At 50.6% G+C, this 16674-nt stretch overlaps 2 protein-coding genes across 3 annotated transcripts; one reads left to right on the forward strand and one right to left on the reverse strand.

The window, feature by feature from the left end:
• Positions 1-1292: 1292 nt before the first annotated feature.
• MARS1 (methionyl-tRNA synthetase 1) lies at positions 1293-15366 on the forward strand. 2 transcript variants are annotated; one of them, XM_054696733.1, is made up of 22 exons: positions 1293-1434; positions 2233-2323; positions 2480-2558; positions 2637-2771; positions 3115-3190; positions 3425-3597; positions 3768-3874; positions 6009-6125; positions 6271-6474; positions 6807-7008; positions 9118-9192; positions 11072-11242; positions 11380-11475; positions 11611-11728; positions 12363-12576; positions 13440-13571; positions 13659-13763; positions 13851-14037; positions 14657-14728; positions 14865-14888; positions 14972-15061; positions 15156-15366. In XM_054696733.1, exons 1-22 carry the CDS (start codon positions 1326-1328, stop codon positions 15300-15302), a joined length of 2724 nt encoding a protein of 907 aa, XP_054552708.1. In that variant the 5' UTR covers positions 1293-1325; the 3' UTR covers positions 15303-15366. The 2 variants fall into 2 exon arrangements, with proteins under 2 accessions (XP_054552708.1, XP_037370954.1); XM_037515057.2 differs by lacking the exon at positions 14865-14888.
• Positions 13220-16423, reverse strand: DDIT3 (DNA damage inducible transcript 3). Its single transcript, XM_037515055.2, has 3 exons — positions 16393-16423; positions 15971-16128; positions 13220-15884 (listed from the first exon to the last, which is right to left on the reverse strand). The coding sequence occupies exons 2-3, from the start codon at positions 16106-16108 to the stop codon at positions 15516-15518; spliced, it is 507 nt and encodes a 168-aa protein (XP_037370952.1). The 5' UTR covers positions 16109-16128; positions 16393-16423; the 3' UTR covers positions 13220-15515.
• Positions 16424-16674: the final 251 nt, after the last annotated feature.

Raw genomic sequence — 16674 nt, forward strand, 5'->3', positions numbered from 1 at the left:
GTGATTCTTATATTAAATGTGGCACTGACTAGGGTCACTTGGTATGCAGCAGGCAGATGGGTTAGCCGGTCTGGCGAGCTTCACCTTAATAGGGATGGCTGGAATGCTGGGATCAGCCGAATCTGTCAGTCTGAATGTTGGCGTGAGACCTTCCCAGTACAGCAGCCTCAAGGTATTAAGATTTCTTACCTGGCAGCTCAGGGACAGGAGCGTGCGCCTAGAAGCTGGGTAGATGGGGTAACCTTTCTTACAATCAAAAGATCCTGAAACACCATAGATTTTTTTGAGAATTGAACTAGTTAATATATGCAAAGTGCTTAGAAAGGTGCCTAGCTCGTAACTACTAGGGACTTAATTTTAAAGGGGTACAAAGATGAATAAGGCTTCATTTCCCATTTACTCCTCATATAGTATGGATGTATCCTCGAACTCTTAGCCTTCCTATTTCCCCTCAATCGGACTCCAACCCTCTCAGCTTCTCTCCCCCTTAATGAAATTGTTTAGCTGTAGCTGCATTGTAAACTTGTTAAATCGCTATTTAACAGTCATATTCCTTTATTAAGATAGCCACACGAATTTCGATTGTGTCACTAAAGTAAGTTTATCCTAACTCCCTCCCAACTCATAAAACTACCATCCCTATGGGGCCTCCCCGGTGGCGCAGCGGTTGAGCGCTGGGTTGCTAAGCTGCCCGCGGCCTCTGCAGCGCCGGTTCGATCCCCGGCTGCTCCCCGGCCACCGGAGGAGGGTCCCACATGGCGCGCAGACCTCTCCTGCCGCCCGCTGCTCCCCTCAGCAGTGTCCTTCGGTCCTTCTGCCTGCTCTGCCCCCCGCTCTGGCTCTGGTGAATTCTCTCACCCTCCCGCGCTTCTACTGTACCCAGTGCTTGTATAAATAAATAAATTAATTAATTAAAATACATGCCTCTTTAAAAAAAAAAACTACCATTCCTATGAACTCGGACGGGGAGCGGGCCACTGCGAGTAGCAGCTAACGAGACATTATCATCTCAGCCTCGACAGGGAAGGCCGAGGGCGCTCGGCCCTTTGGAGGCGTCCAGCGTGCGAAGCCCTGAAGCCAAACGCCTGCCCCGGCCCGCCCACCAGGAAGTGCCGCTCTAGCACGGCGTCTCGGGGGCCCCCGTCTCTATGATATCCTCTTCCGGTTTCCCAGCGCTGCATGCCGGGAGAAAGAGTCCGTTGTCCGGGACTCTCTAGGCCGACCGCCTACTTCAGAACTCCATTTCCCGGCGTGCCTCGCGGCGGCCGCTCACCCTGCCGGCGGGACACCGCTTCCGGTTGCATCAGCGTGGGAGCCCCGGCGAAATGAGACTGTTCGTGAGCGAGGGCGCCCCTGGGAGCCTTCCCGTGCTGGCGGCGGCCGGGCGGGCCCAGGGCAGGGCGGAGCTGCTCATCAGCACTGTAGGCCCGGAAGGTAGTCGGGCTGGTGCTGGGGGTGGTGAATGAGGGGCGGGACCGAAGCGCGCCCCGCTCGTGCAGCAGTTGTCTTCACCAGCCTCCAAGCGCCCCCGACCGCCCCGTGACCCTCGGCCACCCCGCCGCCTTTCCCTCCCAGTCACATCTCTCATCACCCACTTCGCTCAGTCGCTTTCAGTATACCCCTCCTCGGAAGTCTCTAGCCTCCGCTTTATCTTCCCGCACCCCATTTCAGTGACCCTCCGTGCCGTCAGCCTGCTTCCCACACCTCCTGTGCACCCCACTCCTTCATACACTCACCCGCACCCTCACTCGTGTGACAACCCCCAGGAGCCTTTTTGTCGTTCTTAGGAAACCCCTCTTTAAACCGCCCCCTCCCACCCCACCCCCACTCCCCCCTTCTCTGGGGCTTACCGCTTCTCATCGCCAGTAACCATCTGGGTGACTCCAGGGGGTTTCTTGTCAGTCCTTCTAGGTGTCCCACTGTTATCTCAGGCCTTTCTCAGACATCCTGGTTACTTTCAGTTGTTGTAGTTTTGGGCTGCAACACTACCCCAACACCACCACCTCCCCTGCAAGTCCCATCTGTTGCTTCCAGCTGGCAGTCTCAACTGCTGGTCTGGCCAGCGCATTCTCGACCCACCCCTTTCAGGTCCTGCTCTGGAGCTTTTAGGTTGAGACTGCTCATCTTTCTTCCCTTTTACCCTGAGCAGCGAATGCTAGGTTTTGTCCTTTTACATTGACTAAGCATTTCTTTTCTTTTCCTTGTTTTTCACCCATTTTCCGTCTGCATCAGAGCGTGTGGTCCCGTTCCTGACCCGGCCAAAGGTCCCTGTCTTGGAACTGGATAGTGGCAACTATCTCTTCACCACAAGTGCAATCTGCCGGTCAGTCTTGGTCTTTGATCCTGGGGAGGGGACTCAACCAAATCAGGGTCTGCTGTCCTATATGACCTTATTCGCAACCACTTTTTCACTGTGGGGTGAGAAACGGGCTAGACAAATGGGGCCCTCTTATTTCACTCTCCTTTGTCTCCCGAGCAGATACTTCTTCTTGTTATCTGGCTGGGAGCAAGATGACCTCACCAACCAGTGGCTGGAATGGGAAGCGACGGAACTGCAGGTGGGATTGGGACATGGGGAATGGCGGGCAGGCGGTTGATCCCCATGGCCTTCCTGACCCGTATTCCCTGCATTTCAGCCAGCTTTGTCTGCCGCCCTGTACTCTTTAGTGGTCCAAGGCAAAAAGGGGGAAGACGTTCTTGGCCCACTCCGAAGAGCCCTGACTCACATTAACCACAGCTTGAGTCATCGAAACTGTCCTTTCCTGGCAGGGGTGAGTTGGACCTTCAGATGGGGATCAGGGAAGGCTGCATGTCATAAGAGTTAAGAAGGAAGACGTATTCAAGGTGTTCAGATCCCAATATGGCCACTTACTAGTGGTGTAACCTTGAAAAATCACTAGACTCTGTAATTTTCTATTGGTTTTTTCTTTGAGTTGGGGGCATATATTAGTCCCCGCCTCATGGGTTGTTGTGAGGATTGAGATCATTTGAAGTGCTTAACACCAACATGACATGTGCTCAGCGCTTAGGAAATGTTAGATATTATTATTACCACTGGGAAGAAACCGACGGCGGTCTTACTGTGTACCTTTTTCCCTTTTTTCCCCAACAAAGGAGACAGAATCTCTAGCTGACATTGTTTTGTGGGGAGCACTGTATCCATTACTCCAAGACCCAGCCTACCTCCCTGGTGAGACCTATAGGGCTATTGCTTCACTCCTAACCCTAACCCTGCTGAACATTGAATATTGAGGACCCATTTAAGGTGTAATTTGACAGGTAACTTTCAGCTATAGCAGAAAGATGACTGAGGGAGCTGGGAAGGCACCTGGAGAAATTTTCACCGTCAAGGGGAGGTTGACCACTGCTGCCTCCCCTTTCCAGAGTTTTGCTGATTTTCTCCCTGTTTTCTCCCATACCATAGAGGAGCTGGGTGCCCTACACAACTGGTTCCAGACCCTGAGTTCTCAGGAGCCATGTCAACGAGCTGCAGAGACTGTGCTGAAGCAGCAGGGTGTCCAGGCCTTGCGGCCCTACCTCCAAAAGCAGCCCCAACCAGGCTCCCTGGAGGGGAAGGCTGTCAGCAACGAACCTGAGGTTTGCAAAAGAGCACAGGGGTCCCCACAGAGCCACGGGGTCTGAGGGGGCGGGTGGCATGGAGAGGGACTTTGAGCATGGCCACTAACTCTTTCCTTGGAGAACAGGAGAGCATTTCTGTACACCATGTGCTCCCTCACCTGGTGTGGGACGCTGTCTCCTCTTCCTAGGAGGAGGAGCTGGCCGCCCTGTCTGAGGAGGAGATCGCCATGGCTGTGACTGCTTGGGAGAAGGGCCTGGGAGGCTTGCCCCCTCTTCGGCCACAGCAGAAGCCAGTGTGAGTAGGTGCGGGCGAGTGGGGTTTGGTGGCGTAAGTGGAAATTGTTGATTTAACCAATATCTGTCTGCCAGGGCTCTTTTGTTAACCTCTTTTTAATTTTCCACCTTTTTACTCTCAGACTTCCTTTTTTTGGTCTCCTGGCTTTTAATTTTGGACATTCCACTCTTTATTCCCAGCTTCGCCTGTGTTTTCAGTTACTCTTTACCTGTTAAATAGCACTTAAATGTGTTTTTCCAGTTCAGATCGCTATTCTAAGCTGCACACATACTTGTCAGACTAGCTGCTGGATTCCTCGCCGGCCACAGTCAGGGCACACTCAGCAGATTCGGAAGCAAAACCTGTCATCTTCCCCATCTACTTCCTTTCTCCTTTATTCACCTGCGTTAGTGAGTGACTCCTGCCTTCCAGCTGTAAACCTAAACTGGGATTGGTGTCATCCACGCTCTTCCCTTATCCTTTTCTGTATCATTTATTCTTCTGCCAGGTCACTGATTCTGACTCCTAACTAATCCTTGAATCCATTCCTGCTGCTACCTAACACCAGGCACCCTCTCTTACTGTCTCTCTTGCCACCCCCTACTCCATGCTGCCACTGGAATGTACTTAAAACTGCACATACTATTATCTCATCCTCTTTTGTCAGAGTCTTACAGTTTTCCTTGTGTAGTTCCCACGGCCTGTCATGGTCTGACGTTCAGCATCGTATTAGTCAGTCTTCTACTACACTGAGAGAGTCTCTGCGCATGCACAGATTCCGCCATCAGAATGAAATACTTGTAGTTGTGGACATAGTCAGTATCTGAGTGTCCACCCTTCGCCAGGCCCTGTGTACTGATGCACAGAAGGGAAAAGAGCAGACCAGGTCTCTGCTTTTGTGGAGTTTGGTCTAGTGCAAGAGATGGCTATTTGAAAAGCTGTTGCACGAATGTATAATTACAAGTTTTGGCAGGTCCTACGAAGGAAGAGAACAGGACATGGTGAGGGAAAACGCCACAGGAGATTAACGTAGAGGCCTCTCTAAAATAAAGTGACATTTGAATTTAGACTTGTGAGAGGAGTAAGAGCTAGTCAACAGGGGCAGAGCTTGGGGAATGGTGTGCGAGAGGCTGGACAGGGAGCCTGGATATTTCAGGATGGACAGTCTGGTCAGGGTGAGTTCTGAGAGGGAGGCTGAGACAGGCCATCACACTGGTGCGTTTGCACACGCAGTCCTCCTGCCGTGCTTGCGGCCTGCCGGCCCGATGTGCAGCCATTCCTGATGGGGCTGATTCAGTCTTTTCCTTCTCCGCAGAGCTGGAGATAGTCCTCATGGGCGCTCCTGTGGTCCCATTGTATTGTAGTTGTGAATGAGACGGAACCAGAGATGACAGGTCAACAATGTTTGGAAAGTTGAAAGGAGGCCTGGTGAGGGGTCACTGCTGAGATTTGGGGGTGGACACCAGGATGTGCTGTCAAGGATGATGAAACAGGAAGTGATGGCAGACTTAAGTGCCATTTCCTGGGGCTGATCCTGGAAAGGTGGGCAGGAGAGAGAGAGTTGCTGAGAAGGAAGTGGCCAGTGTCTGCTGGTTTCAGTTTGGCCGTGAGGAAGGAAAACATAGGTCGGCATAGACGAGCCAGAGGGTTCAGAAGGACTTAGGAAGACGTGTATGTGGGGTAGCGAGATGTTAGCACTTCAGGGAGTGAGAGAGGTGGTCCTGTAGCACCTGAGGAGAAGGGGCAATGTCAGTGTTCTTGGGTGGCATCACAGTCCGGGGAATGATGAGTGGTAGTGACCAGACAGAACCAAGAAAGAGAGGAAGCCTGGGAGGTTGGAGACTGAAGACGAACCAATGGCAGAGGAGCGGCCAGTGGAACAAGAGGGAGGGAGATCAGTGTTAGATGAGACTTGCCAGGGCCGGGAGTAGAGCTTGCTCGCTCTGCACAGGGCCCTGTGCTTGTAAATGTTGGGGATTGGTCCCGTGACTTTTGGAGGGAACTTAAAAGTCCTGTGTATTCGGGGGAGAAAAGACTTCGGATATACGTGTCGCTGTGACGGTGGAACAGATGTGTGTCTGGGTGTCCTGTGCCCTTTTGTTCCCTTTTGACCCTCTTCTTTCCCCCATGGAATTTTCTCTTCTTTCCCAACCAGGCTGCCTGTGGCTGGAGAAAGGAACGTGCTCATCACCAGTGCCCTCCCTTACGTCAACAACGTCCCCCACCTTGGAAACATCATCGGCTGTGTGCTCAGTGCTGATGTCTTTGCCAGGTGGAGCCAGCTGCTGATGGGGGGTGGTGCCTGCAGGAGGAGTGGGCCCCAAAGAACCAGATGCTGCCAGGGTGGATGCTGGAGGGATCCTGGGACGTGGGGGTGCTGAGCTGGAGCTCACCGTGATCGCCATGTTCCCTTCCAGATACTCCCGCCTCCGCCAGTGGAACACGCTCTACCTGTGTGGGACAGATGAGTATGGTACCGCCACAGAGACCAAGGCTATGGAGGAGGGTCTGACCCCTCAGGAGATCTGTGACAAGTACCATGCCATCCATGCCGACATCTACCGCTGGTTTAACATCTCATTTGACATTTTCGGTCGGACCACTACTCCCCAGCAGACCAAGTAGGTTCCTCTGATCACTTCAAAGCGGAGGATAAAGGCTGGGGCTGGGGGCAGTGAGAAGATCCTGATAGCAGAAGGAACTGGGCTGGTAGTTTATACCCCAGTTCTGGGAAGTGCTAAAGACAGGCTGTCAGGGTCAGTGGGGTGTCTGAGGGCTCTGTGCTCATCCAGTGAAACTCCCTACAGATCACTCGATGCCTTTGCCTTGGGGGGCCTGTAGCCTGGCTTCTCGGGCACTTGGCCCAAAAGAGTTTGGGCCCCAGGTCGGGTGGCAGGAGGTGTTTGCCACTTCCTCTGCCTGTTCCTCTCCTGTCCTGCGTTCGCCTCGCCAGGATCACCCAGGACATCTTCCAGCGGTTGTTGACGCGCGGGTTCGTGCTGCAAGACACCGTGGAACAGCTGCGGTGTGAGCGCTGTGCCCGCTTCCTGGCCGACCGCTTCGTGGAGGGCGTGTGTCCTTTCTGCAACTACGAGGAGGCCCGGGGTGACCAGTGCGACAAGTGCGGGAAGCTTATCAATGCCATTGAGCTCAAGGTGAGCGGAGGGTCTTGTAGGAGCTGGGAAGACCTAATTCTCATCTCCAGGGACCCTCAGTCTGTCCCTCTCGGGGCTTTTAGTGTTCAAGATCTTCCCCCAGTGATTCTTCTCTACTCCAGCTCTCAGCAACTCATTTATTTGCCAAATACTTACTGAACATATACTGTGTCTTAGCTTTGTGGTGGGAAATAAACAAGCTGAGTTCACACTTCCCTACCTTTGCTCCTGCTCAGACCACCTGATCTTTACTTTCTTCTCTACCCTAAATACTGCTCATCTAGTCCACGTTTACTCATTTGTTGATTCATCCATTTTATTCTAGGAACATTTTTTGAGTCCTTAAAATAGGTTAGTCACAATTCTAGGTACTGGGAACGCAGGAGTGAACAAGACAGACTTGTCTAGTGTGGGGAGCAGACCAGTACTCGACAAGGAAGTACTAGAGTCACTTATTGTTCTTGGGGGAGATGTTCCAAGACCCCTGATGGATTCCTGAATCTGAGAATAGTGCTCGCTCCTGTAGGTGTCTTCCCCATACATGGCTAGCTGCGATCAAGTTTAACTTATAACTTATACACCATGAGAGAGAACAATAACAACAAAAGAAGACAATTGTAGTCATGTACTATAAAGAAGGATATGTGAGCATGACCTCATAATATTCTATTGTACATAATCTTTTCAGACCTCAGTTGACCTCGGTTAACTGAAACTATGGAAAGCAAAACCGTGGATAAGGGGTAACTGTGGTAATATTACAGAATAAATTACGGGCAAGATGGGATAGCAACTTCTGGGGAAGAGTATAGTTTGGTGATCAGGGAGGGCTTTTCAGAGGAGGTGATATGTGAACTTAGAGCTTACTGAAGAATGAGATGGAGCGAGCCAGGCCCACTCTTACCTTGGGGGTAAGAGTGTTCCGAGCGGAAGAACCTGGCCTGATGGTGGCTTGGGTGGATGAGCAGCAGCAAAAGTGAAAAACGAAAGAAGGACTTGTGGTAGATTTTGGAGCAGACGCCATAGAACTGGATGGCCTGGACGTGTGGCGTCCAGGGAGCCTAAGGACACGATGGCTTGTAAGGTTTTGGCTTGAGCAGCCTGGGTGCGTGGTGGCGCCTCTCAGACGTAGGCCGGCTGGGTGAGCAGGCTCCCCGGGGGCGTGCAGTGGTGCTGTTGCGCTTGTTACCCTGGTATTCTCGTAGACATCCAAGGAGAGCTGCCGGGCAGGCAGTTGTATAGAGGCATATGGAATTCCAGAGAGAGGTCCTGAGAGAGTTAGTTTTTCACCTCCAAAAACTCAGATCAGGGCCTCCCTGGTGGCGCAGCAGGTTAAGCACAGCGCTGTGAAGCTGTCCACAGCCTCTGCAGCGCGGGTTTGATCCCGGCCAGTCAGGGAGATTCCCACATGGCGCGGCAGACCTCTCCTGTCTCACCCTTGCTCCCCTCAGCAGTGCTTTCGGTCCGACTGCCTGTTCTGCTCCCTGCTCTGTCTGGTGAATTCTCTCACCCTCCTGTGCCTCTGGCCTCTACCCCCGCTCTTGTGTAAATAAAAAAAATGAATCTTTAATAAAACCCAAAAACTCAGATCAGAACTCGCTTGCAGTCTTTGGTTACTGAGCCCCACGTGCCTACTCCTCTAGCCTCCATCCCTCCAGTGTCTGTGTCGTCGGTTTGTACCATGAAAATAAGTATCAACATTTTACTTTGTAAAGGTTTGCACTTGTTTTTCATGCAGGCCTTCTCCCCCTGAGCTGAGTGTGATCGCCTCAGGAGAGGACTGTATGTCTTCTCTTTCTTGCCCCTTCTTCCTCTCACAGCACATGTGCACAGTGTGGGGCTTCCTGCCTCTCTGTGCTCAGGAATGCTTTTTCCTACCCTTTGGAGTGGGGAAAGTGTGAAACTGTAACAACTATGCTCACATCAGTCTCCAAGCACGGGGAAGGCCCAGGTAGTGGATGAGCTGACTGGACACAAGCATGAAGCCAAGTTCTATGGCACATTGGCGCTCACCCCTTTGCTCTCTCCCTTCGTCTGGTTGGGGCCCCGGCCGCAGTCCTGACCAGGACGGGCCACCTTCACTCGCCCCTTTTGAATTTCCCTTCACAGAACCCTCAGTGTAAAATCTGCCGGTCCTGCCCTGTGGTGAAATCCTCTCAACACCTGTTCTTGGACCTGCCTAAAGTAAGTGGCCCTCCCCTTTACCTCACCTGCATTGCCCCTCCTGCCTCCTCTGCCACGTCCTTACACCGAATCACTCTCAGATGTCTTAGATTCCATGAGAACTCCTACGTGCATTTTGTGAAAGGATGCCACACATTTAGGGGCACTGAGGGAACGCCAGGCCCCCTGGCAGAGGTGTTTCCTGCGCTCATTGTCCTTCTGTTTGCTCACAAGTCTCATCTGCATGTGGCGGTGCTTTTATTTTTTTTTGTTAGTACAAATTTGATCACGGCATTCACATTCCTCCGCCACCTGCTTTCTCTCACATTTACAGCGTGTCTTCACCAACTTTCCACATTAATAGATTTGCCTCCTTTTTTAACCTTTTATTTGGAAATAATTTCAAGCTCTCCTCCAAAAGTGCAGGAACAGACAGTTGCTAGAACAGAGAACCTCACTTTCTTTACCCTGACAGCCCTCCTGTAGCCATTACCCAGATTCCTACTGTTAAGGTCTTGCTCCATTTGCTTTAGAATATTCTCTCCCTCTGTTTACTCAGATACTTGAGTGTGTTTCCCAAGAAAACAGGCATATTCTTGTATAACCACGGTGGAGTTAAACAACTTAAATTTCATTCATGGTTTCTGATCTACATCCACTTTCCAATTTTGTCAATTGTGCCAGTACTATCCTTTATAGCTTTGTTTTCCCTTTAGTACAGAATTAGTTTTCATATCTCTTCACGTGTTTGTATAGACAAGCAGATATATTTGTATGTTTGAATAATGTTTTGTTTCCCCTTATATTAAAGAGCACACTATATATTCTTTTGAATATTGTCTCTTATTTAACAGTACATTCTGGAAATACTCCTTATCAGATCATTCCACATGAGTTCATAGAGATCATCCTGGCTTTTTTTAAACAGCTGCATAACGCTCCATTATGTGTGTAGATACCATAGTCTATTTAACACATTTCCTGTTTGCCATTTAGCAAACTGTGCGGTACAGATGTGTGTTGTAGTGAGTAAACGCATGCATATTTTTCTATTGTTGGAAGTATATCTTAGGGTAAATTCCTTAGAAGTGATCGTTTGCAGTGTCAAGGATAAATGGGTATGAAGTTTATTGCCAAATTTTCCTCAGTGATTTTCCTTAACACCTGTTGTTCCACTTTGCATTCCCACTGGTCCGTGCGTGTGCCCGCCTCCTTGTCGCCTCGTGGACAGGGTGCGCTGTCTGAGTCTTCTGTTAATGGTGCTGTGGTATCTAATGTGGATGAATCACATAAATGGTCCCTGAAGAAAATTCATCTTTGTTTTTCTCCTTATAGAAGTGATACAAGCTTGTTTTAAAATTTTTGATTGGCATAGAATATGTCATAAAATTATAAATTCCCTTGAGAAGAAAGCACTGATATACATTTGCCTTCAGAATTTTTGGGGGGTTTGTATTAACCTGTTTTTTTTTTTTTTTTTTTTAATAATAGGATTATATCATCTGTTGTTACTTTGCAGTTTGTTTTACTTAGTAATGTGTCTCAGAGATTATTTTTCTTGCCAGTTTATATTAGGTCTACCTCACTCTTTTTAGTGATCTTCTAAGTATTTCATTACATCGATACCCCATACCTCTTTAAATCCTATCAAAGCAAGGAGTTTCAATTTTCTGTTTTGCTGACCCGTGCCCTTCTTTATGTACATGTCGCTACGCTCCTGTGAATCTTTCCGTTGAGCAAGTTCCTAGACATGGGATTGGTACATCAAAGTCATGACTCTTGATTTTAATTACATATTGATATTAATTATATATAATTCTGTATCGTATATATCTGTCACTTATGCCAACTGTGGATGAGACTTTCCTAAATCAGCCCATGTCCTCCTCTGCCACCACAGCTGGAGCAGAGAGTGGCGGCGTGGCTGGGGAAGACGCTGCCTTGCGGTGACTGGACACCCAACGCCCGCTTCATCACCCGTTCTTGGCTTCGGGATGGCCTCAAGCCACGCTGTATAACCCGAGACCTCAAATGGGGAACCCCTGTACCCTTAGAAGGTTTTAAGGACAAGGTAAAAGCCCTTTAATCTTTATTCACATCTGGCCCTTGGCCAGCAGAAGAGTGTCGATGATGTCTCGTTTCAGTCTGACACTTAGGGTTGACCTGTGTTCCTTCACCCTACCATGTGTGCCCCTCGTGACTCTCCAGGTATTCTATGTCTGGTTTGATGCCACCATTGGCTACCTGTCCATCACAGCCAACTACACAGACCAGTGGGAGAGATGGTGGAAGAACCCAGAACAAGTGAGCAGTTCTTCACTAGCCTGTTGGTGCAGGGGGGATGGTGTGCGTGTGTGTTACAGGTGTTGGAATTGGGTGTCTGATCTTCCTTGGGCCTTTGACTATCTCAGGAATTCTGTCTCCTAACCTTATTCACAGGTGAACCTATATCAGTTCATGGCCAAAGACAATGTTCCTTTCCACGGCATAGTTTTTCCTTGTTCAGTCCTAGGAGCTGAGGACAACTACACCTTGGTCAGCCACCTCATTGCTACAGGTACCACAGATGACTGGAGAGGGTTCTCTTAGGGAATAAAGGCTGAGGCAGTACTTGGAAGAAGATCCTGGAGAGGTGCTAAGTCTTGAGTAAGGAATTGAGAAGAAATAGATAATTAGAAATGAGAGCTCAACCCAGAAGTTAACAAGAATCTGAAGAATTCATATGTCTGAAGCTACAACTTTGCAATGGGTAGAAGCGAAAGGAATTTTAAAAGGCCAGAATGGACCTCCCTGGAGGCCTAGGGGTAAATCTTAGCGCTACCACCAGGGCGGCCTACAGCTCCGGCCTGGATCCCAAACTAGGTACAGCAGACCTCTGCTGTTTTACCTGCTGCTCCCCTCAGCAGTGTATTTCAGTAGCTCTGCCTGTTCTGCTCCCCACTCTGTCTCAAATGCTCTCACCAGCCACCCTACCCCCGCACCTCTGGCCTGCACCCCAGTTCTTCTACGCAAAAATAAAGTCTTTAAAAAAAAAAAAAAAAAGGCCAGAATGGAGAGGACGGACGTCCCTGAGTTCTGCACACCAAGTACTCCAGGGGAAATGTTGCTGGGAGGGAGGGGGAAGAGCTAGTGGGCCACAGAGGGAAGAATGTGGTTTGAGCAGCTGATTCTCCTCCTCTTCCTCCGTCCAGAGTACCTGAATTATGAGGATGGGAAATTCTCCAAGAGCCGGGGTGTGGGAGTGTTTGGGGACATGGCTCAGGACACAGGGATCCCTGCTGACATCTGGCGCTTCTATCTGCTGTACATTCGGCCTGAGGGCCAGGACAGTGCCTTCTCCTGGACAGACATGTTGCTCAAGAACAACTCTGAGCTCCTTAACAACCTGGGCAACTTCATCAACAGGTGGGACACGGTGCGGCATCATGGTGAGCGGTCGAGTTGGAGGGCTAGCTGGGTTGGGGCTGACTGCTTCATGAAACTGGCCTGCGCAGAGGGCTAGGATGTGCGCGGGAGGTGCTGGGGAGGGGGAGGACAACGTGGAAAGTCAGTTTCTTATCACTTGAGACTGACTTCTGTGCACGCTTGGGGGATGTTGAGGTATGATTCAGCAAACTTGTTCACAGATTTTCGTTTTAATTCTCTTTGAGAATTGGAAATGTGTTCTCTCCTACCAGAAATTTCACTCGCAGGCAGCTGAAGAATTCAGCTGAAGAAAGGGGTGTAGCGTAGGGGTAGGAGACTTCCGTTGTGCTCGAGTTTTGTCACTTGAGGGAGGTGAGTAGGGAGAACAGAGTAGCTGTTTTCTTTGACACACAAGGTGACAAAGTACATACATCAACCTGGCATCATTAAATAGCTGAAACAATCTTTGATTGTTAACACTTTGGGCTTTTAAAGAAGCATCTTCCGTGGCTCCCCCCGCTTCGGGTTTAGTCGTTACCCATATTTCCAAGAGGGAGTACCTGTTGATAGCAAGTAACGTGTATTTCAGCCTGATCATTCTGAGCACTGACTTCTTAGAAATAAAACAATTACTTAACTTTATCAGGTTTCTTTAAGGGGTATCTGTATGTGAATGTCTTGTTACATGCAGAGTCACATTTTTATGGGAGAGAGAACAGGGATTAATTTGCCTTCCAGTGTGAGGGAGCCAGGAGGTGTCCGTTCCGAGAAAATGGAGAATTATGAAAATCAGCTCAAATCTCTATAAGCCGCCTGGGCAATAACTCTTTTTTCCTCTGCTTTCCTCCCCTGTGCCCATCAAGAGCTGGGATGTTTGTGTCCAAGTTTTTTGGGGGCTATGTGCCTGAGATGGTGCTTACCTCTGATGATCAGCGCCTGCTAGCCCACGTCACACTGGAGCTCCAGCATTACCACCAGCTGCTGGAGAAGGTTCGGTGAGTCACCTGCACCCACTGGGGCGGTGCGAGCCCCGTCCTGGGCCCCTCTGACCGTACCCCTTGGCTTGCCTGATCCCTCCCCAGGATCCGGGACGCCCTGCGCAGCATCCTCACCATCTCTCGTCATGGGAACCAGTACATCCAGGTTAACGAGCCCTGGAAGCGGATTAAAGGCAGCGAGGCTGACAGGTAGCTCCCCTGGCGTCAGGCTGACCGCAGGCCCAACGTGGCCAGTAGGCTGTCGTCCTGAAGGTCCTGAGATTTCTTTTTCCGCAGGCAGCGGGCAGGGACAGTGACAGGCGTGGCAGTGAACATCACCGCCTTGCTCTCCGTCATGCTGCAGCCTTACATGCCCACGGTCAGCGCCACCATCCAAGCCCAGCTGCAGCTCCCGCCTGCAGCCTGCGGCATCCTACCCCCCAGCTTCCTGTGCACCTTACCGGCAGGACACCAGATTGGCACCGTAGGTCTCTGAGAGACAGCACAGTCTCTCTTAAAATGCCTACCTTTCCAGGCAGCCTTTGAGGCAGGGTCAGAGAACTTAGTTTGGGCATGAGATTCTTATAGCCATTCTCTCAACCCCTTCTCCACTCACCCCATGCTGCACGTGGGTTCGTTTCTGATACAAAACCCTTGGTACTGTTCAGAAGCCCAGTATTTTCTGTCATGTACATAACCCCACTGTTCTTCATGCCCTGGCACATACAGCGAACTGCTGTGCAGTCGCTGTCTGAAGGAACACCGGGGTTACCAGGCCACCATCGTGCGGGTGGGAGGGAGGTGAGCAGGGAGAACAGAATAGCTGTTTCTGTGACACACAAGGTGACAAAGTACACACCTCAGCCTGGCATCGTTAAATAGTTGAAACAGTCTTTGATCGTTAACACTTTTGGGCTTTTATAGTGAATGCCAGTGCTGCTTCTGATTATTCACTAAAATCATCAGGTCCTTGCTCGGTGTTACACTCACATTTCCTCTGAAACAGCTAACATGTCAGGCATTGGGGGTGAGGAAGTCCTTTGCATCGTCTGGTAGAGTTTATGCCTAATCAGTGAATGATTCTAGAACTCTTTTTTTCACAGATCAGTCCCTTGTTTCAAAAATTGGAAAATGACGAGATTGAAAGCTTGCGGCAGCGCTTCGGCGGGGGCCAGGTGAGAAAGCGAGACCGCGCTCCCCAGCAGCCGCCGCAGCGCCGTCTCCCTAGTGTCCCCAAGTAGGCCTCCTCAGCACTCTTGCCATCTTTTGGTCCTGCTGCTTCCTCACTACAGTTTTTCTTTCCTGTCTTAGCTAGAAGAGCCCTTGAAGTTAAAGGTAACCACTTTCCCGAGGCTTTCTGTGAGCCTTGAGGTAGGAGGGCTTTGTGCTGGCAGGTGGTAACCGTTGTTGTTCCCCAGGCAAAAGCAGCCCCCGCGCCGGTTGTAGAGGCCGAGACACCAGCTGGGCCACAGCAGGTACAAATGCTGATGGATGAAGTGACAAAACAGGTACAAACCTTTAGCCTTGGGGTGCTAGAAAAGCCGAACCTGAATAGGTCCTTTCTAGCCTGACTGTTCCCATTCCCTGCCCCTTCCCTCTTAGGGCAACATTGTCCGTGAGCTGAAAGCACAAAAGGCAGACAAGAACCAGGTTGCTGCGGAGGTGGCTAAACTCTTGGATCTGAAAAAACAGTTGGCTCTAGCGGAGGGAAAACCCCTGGAAACCCCTAAAGGCAAGAAGAAAAAGTGAGACCTTGACTCATAGAAAGTCACTTTACTGGATACGGACAGTAATAAATGAACGTACAACCTCTGTACACATGCCAAGACCCTTTCCTTTCGTCTCCCCGAGCTTCCCCTACTGAACATACGCGGCTGAGGGTCGCGTCGTTGGCACTGGTGAGGAAGTAGCCACTTCCGAGAAAGGCAGGTAGGCACCGAGAGGGGCGGTGGTCCTGAATGTTCACGTCTGGTGCAGATTGACCATGCGGTCAATCAGAGCCCTGCGCGTTGCCTCCACTTCCCTGGTCAGGCGCTCGATTTCCTGCTTGAGCCGCTCGTTCTCCTCAGCGAGCTGTGCCACCTTCCTTTCATTCTCCTGCTCCTTCTCCTTCATGCGCTGCTTCCCAGCTCGGGCCGGGGACTGGCCACACTGTTTCCGCTTCTTGGGTCTTCCTTGCTCTTCCTCCTCTTCCTCCTGAGCCAGGGAGCTCTGACTGGAATCTGGAGAGCGAGGGCTCTGGGAGGTGCTCGTGACCTCTGCTCCTCCTGACTCCTCAGCCAGCCAAGCCAGAGAGGCGGGGTCGAGAGTGGTGAATGTTTTTGATTCTTCCTTCAAGGAAACGAGCAAAGGCAGGCTAGACATTAGCTGGGAAGGGAAGGCTGAGACTCCCCCTAGCTTTAGGCTAGCATTCTCACCTCCTCATTTCCAGGGGTGGCGATATAGGGACCCCCATTTTCATCTGAGGACAGCACCTCCTGCAGGTCCTCATACCAGGCTTCCAGCTCCCAGCTGGACAGTGTCCCGAAGGAGAAAGGCAGTGACTCAGCTGTCATCTTTGCAGTTGGATCAGGCTCTAGAAAAGTACATGCTCAGGATGAGGCTTGGGGCAGGTGTTGGAACACACTGCATTAAGACAGGCTGCAAACTGGCCTGCGACCTGTGTCTGTAGGTCACTTTCTCTTGGAACACCGTCATTTGTTTACATGCTGCTTATGGTTGCTCTCATGCTCCAGCAGTGGAGGTGAGTAGTTGTGACAGAGTGTGTAGCCCGTAACCTCTAAAATATTTACTCTCTAGCCCTTCAGAATTTACCCGCCCTGGTCTGTAGTAATAGTACCTTGAAGAATCAAGTTCCTGCATATGCATTCTTTGGGGATCCTAGTGAAAGTCCTCAGTCCTCCGGGGAACCCATTGGTAGTTTCCAGAGCCAATTACCAGACCATTTGTGCTCCTTTCTTCTCCTGTGTGGGGAGCTCCAGCAAACAGTCCTTTGGGTCAGTCTAACCTTGACAGGGACTGAGGTGTGCTGAAACAAGCCAATTACCTTCGTTGGGGTTGACTGCTCACTCGGAGCCAGCTTTCAATTAGGACATGCTCTAAGAATAGTGATTCGGTCACC

This window comes from Talpa occidentalis, unplaced genomic scaffold (genome assembly GCF_014898055.3).
Source record: "Talpa occidentalis isolate TD23 unplaced genomic scaffold, MPIMG_talOcc4v2.1 talOcc4.16, whole genome shotgun sequence".
In the NCBI taxonomy this organism is placed as follows: Eukaryota; Metazoa; Chordata; class Mammalia; order Eulipotyphla; family Talpidae; genus Talpa; species Talpa occidentalis.

Excerpts from the sequence above, each read along its gene's own strand:
- MARS1 (XM_054696733.1), top strand. The coding sequence starts at position 1,326 with ATGAGACTGTTCGTGAGCGAGGGCGCCCCTGGGAGCCTTCCCGTGCTG. Across the intron at positions 2,772-3,114 it reads ACTGTCCTTTCCTGGCAGGG|GAGACAGAATCTCTAGCTGA; the intron begins GTGAGTTGGACC and ends TCCCCAACAAAG. Across the intron at positions 13,572-13,658 it reads CAGCTGCTGGAGAAGGTTCG|GATCCGGGACGCCCTGCGCA; the intron begins GTGAGTCACCTG and ends ATCCCTCCCCAG.
- DDIT3 (XM_037515055.2), bottom strand. The coding sequence starts at position 16,108 with ATGACAGCTGAGTCACTGCCTTTCTCCTTCGGGACACTGTCCAGCTGG. Across the intron at positions 15,885-15,970 it reads CCACCCCTGGAAATGAGGAG|GAAGAATCAAAAACATTCAC; the intron begins GTGAGAATGCTA and ends GTTTCCTTGAAG.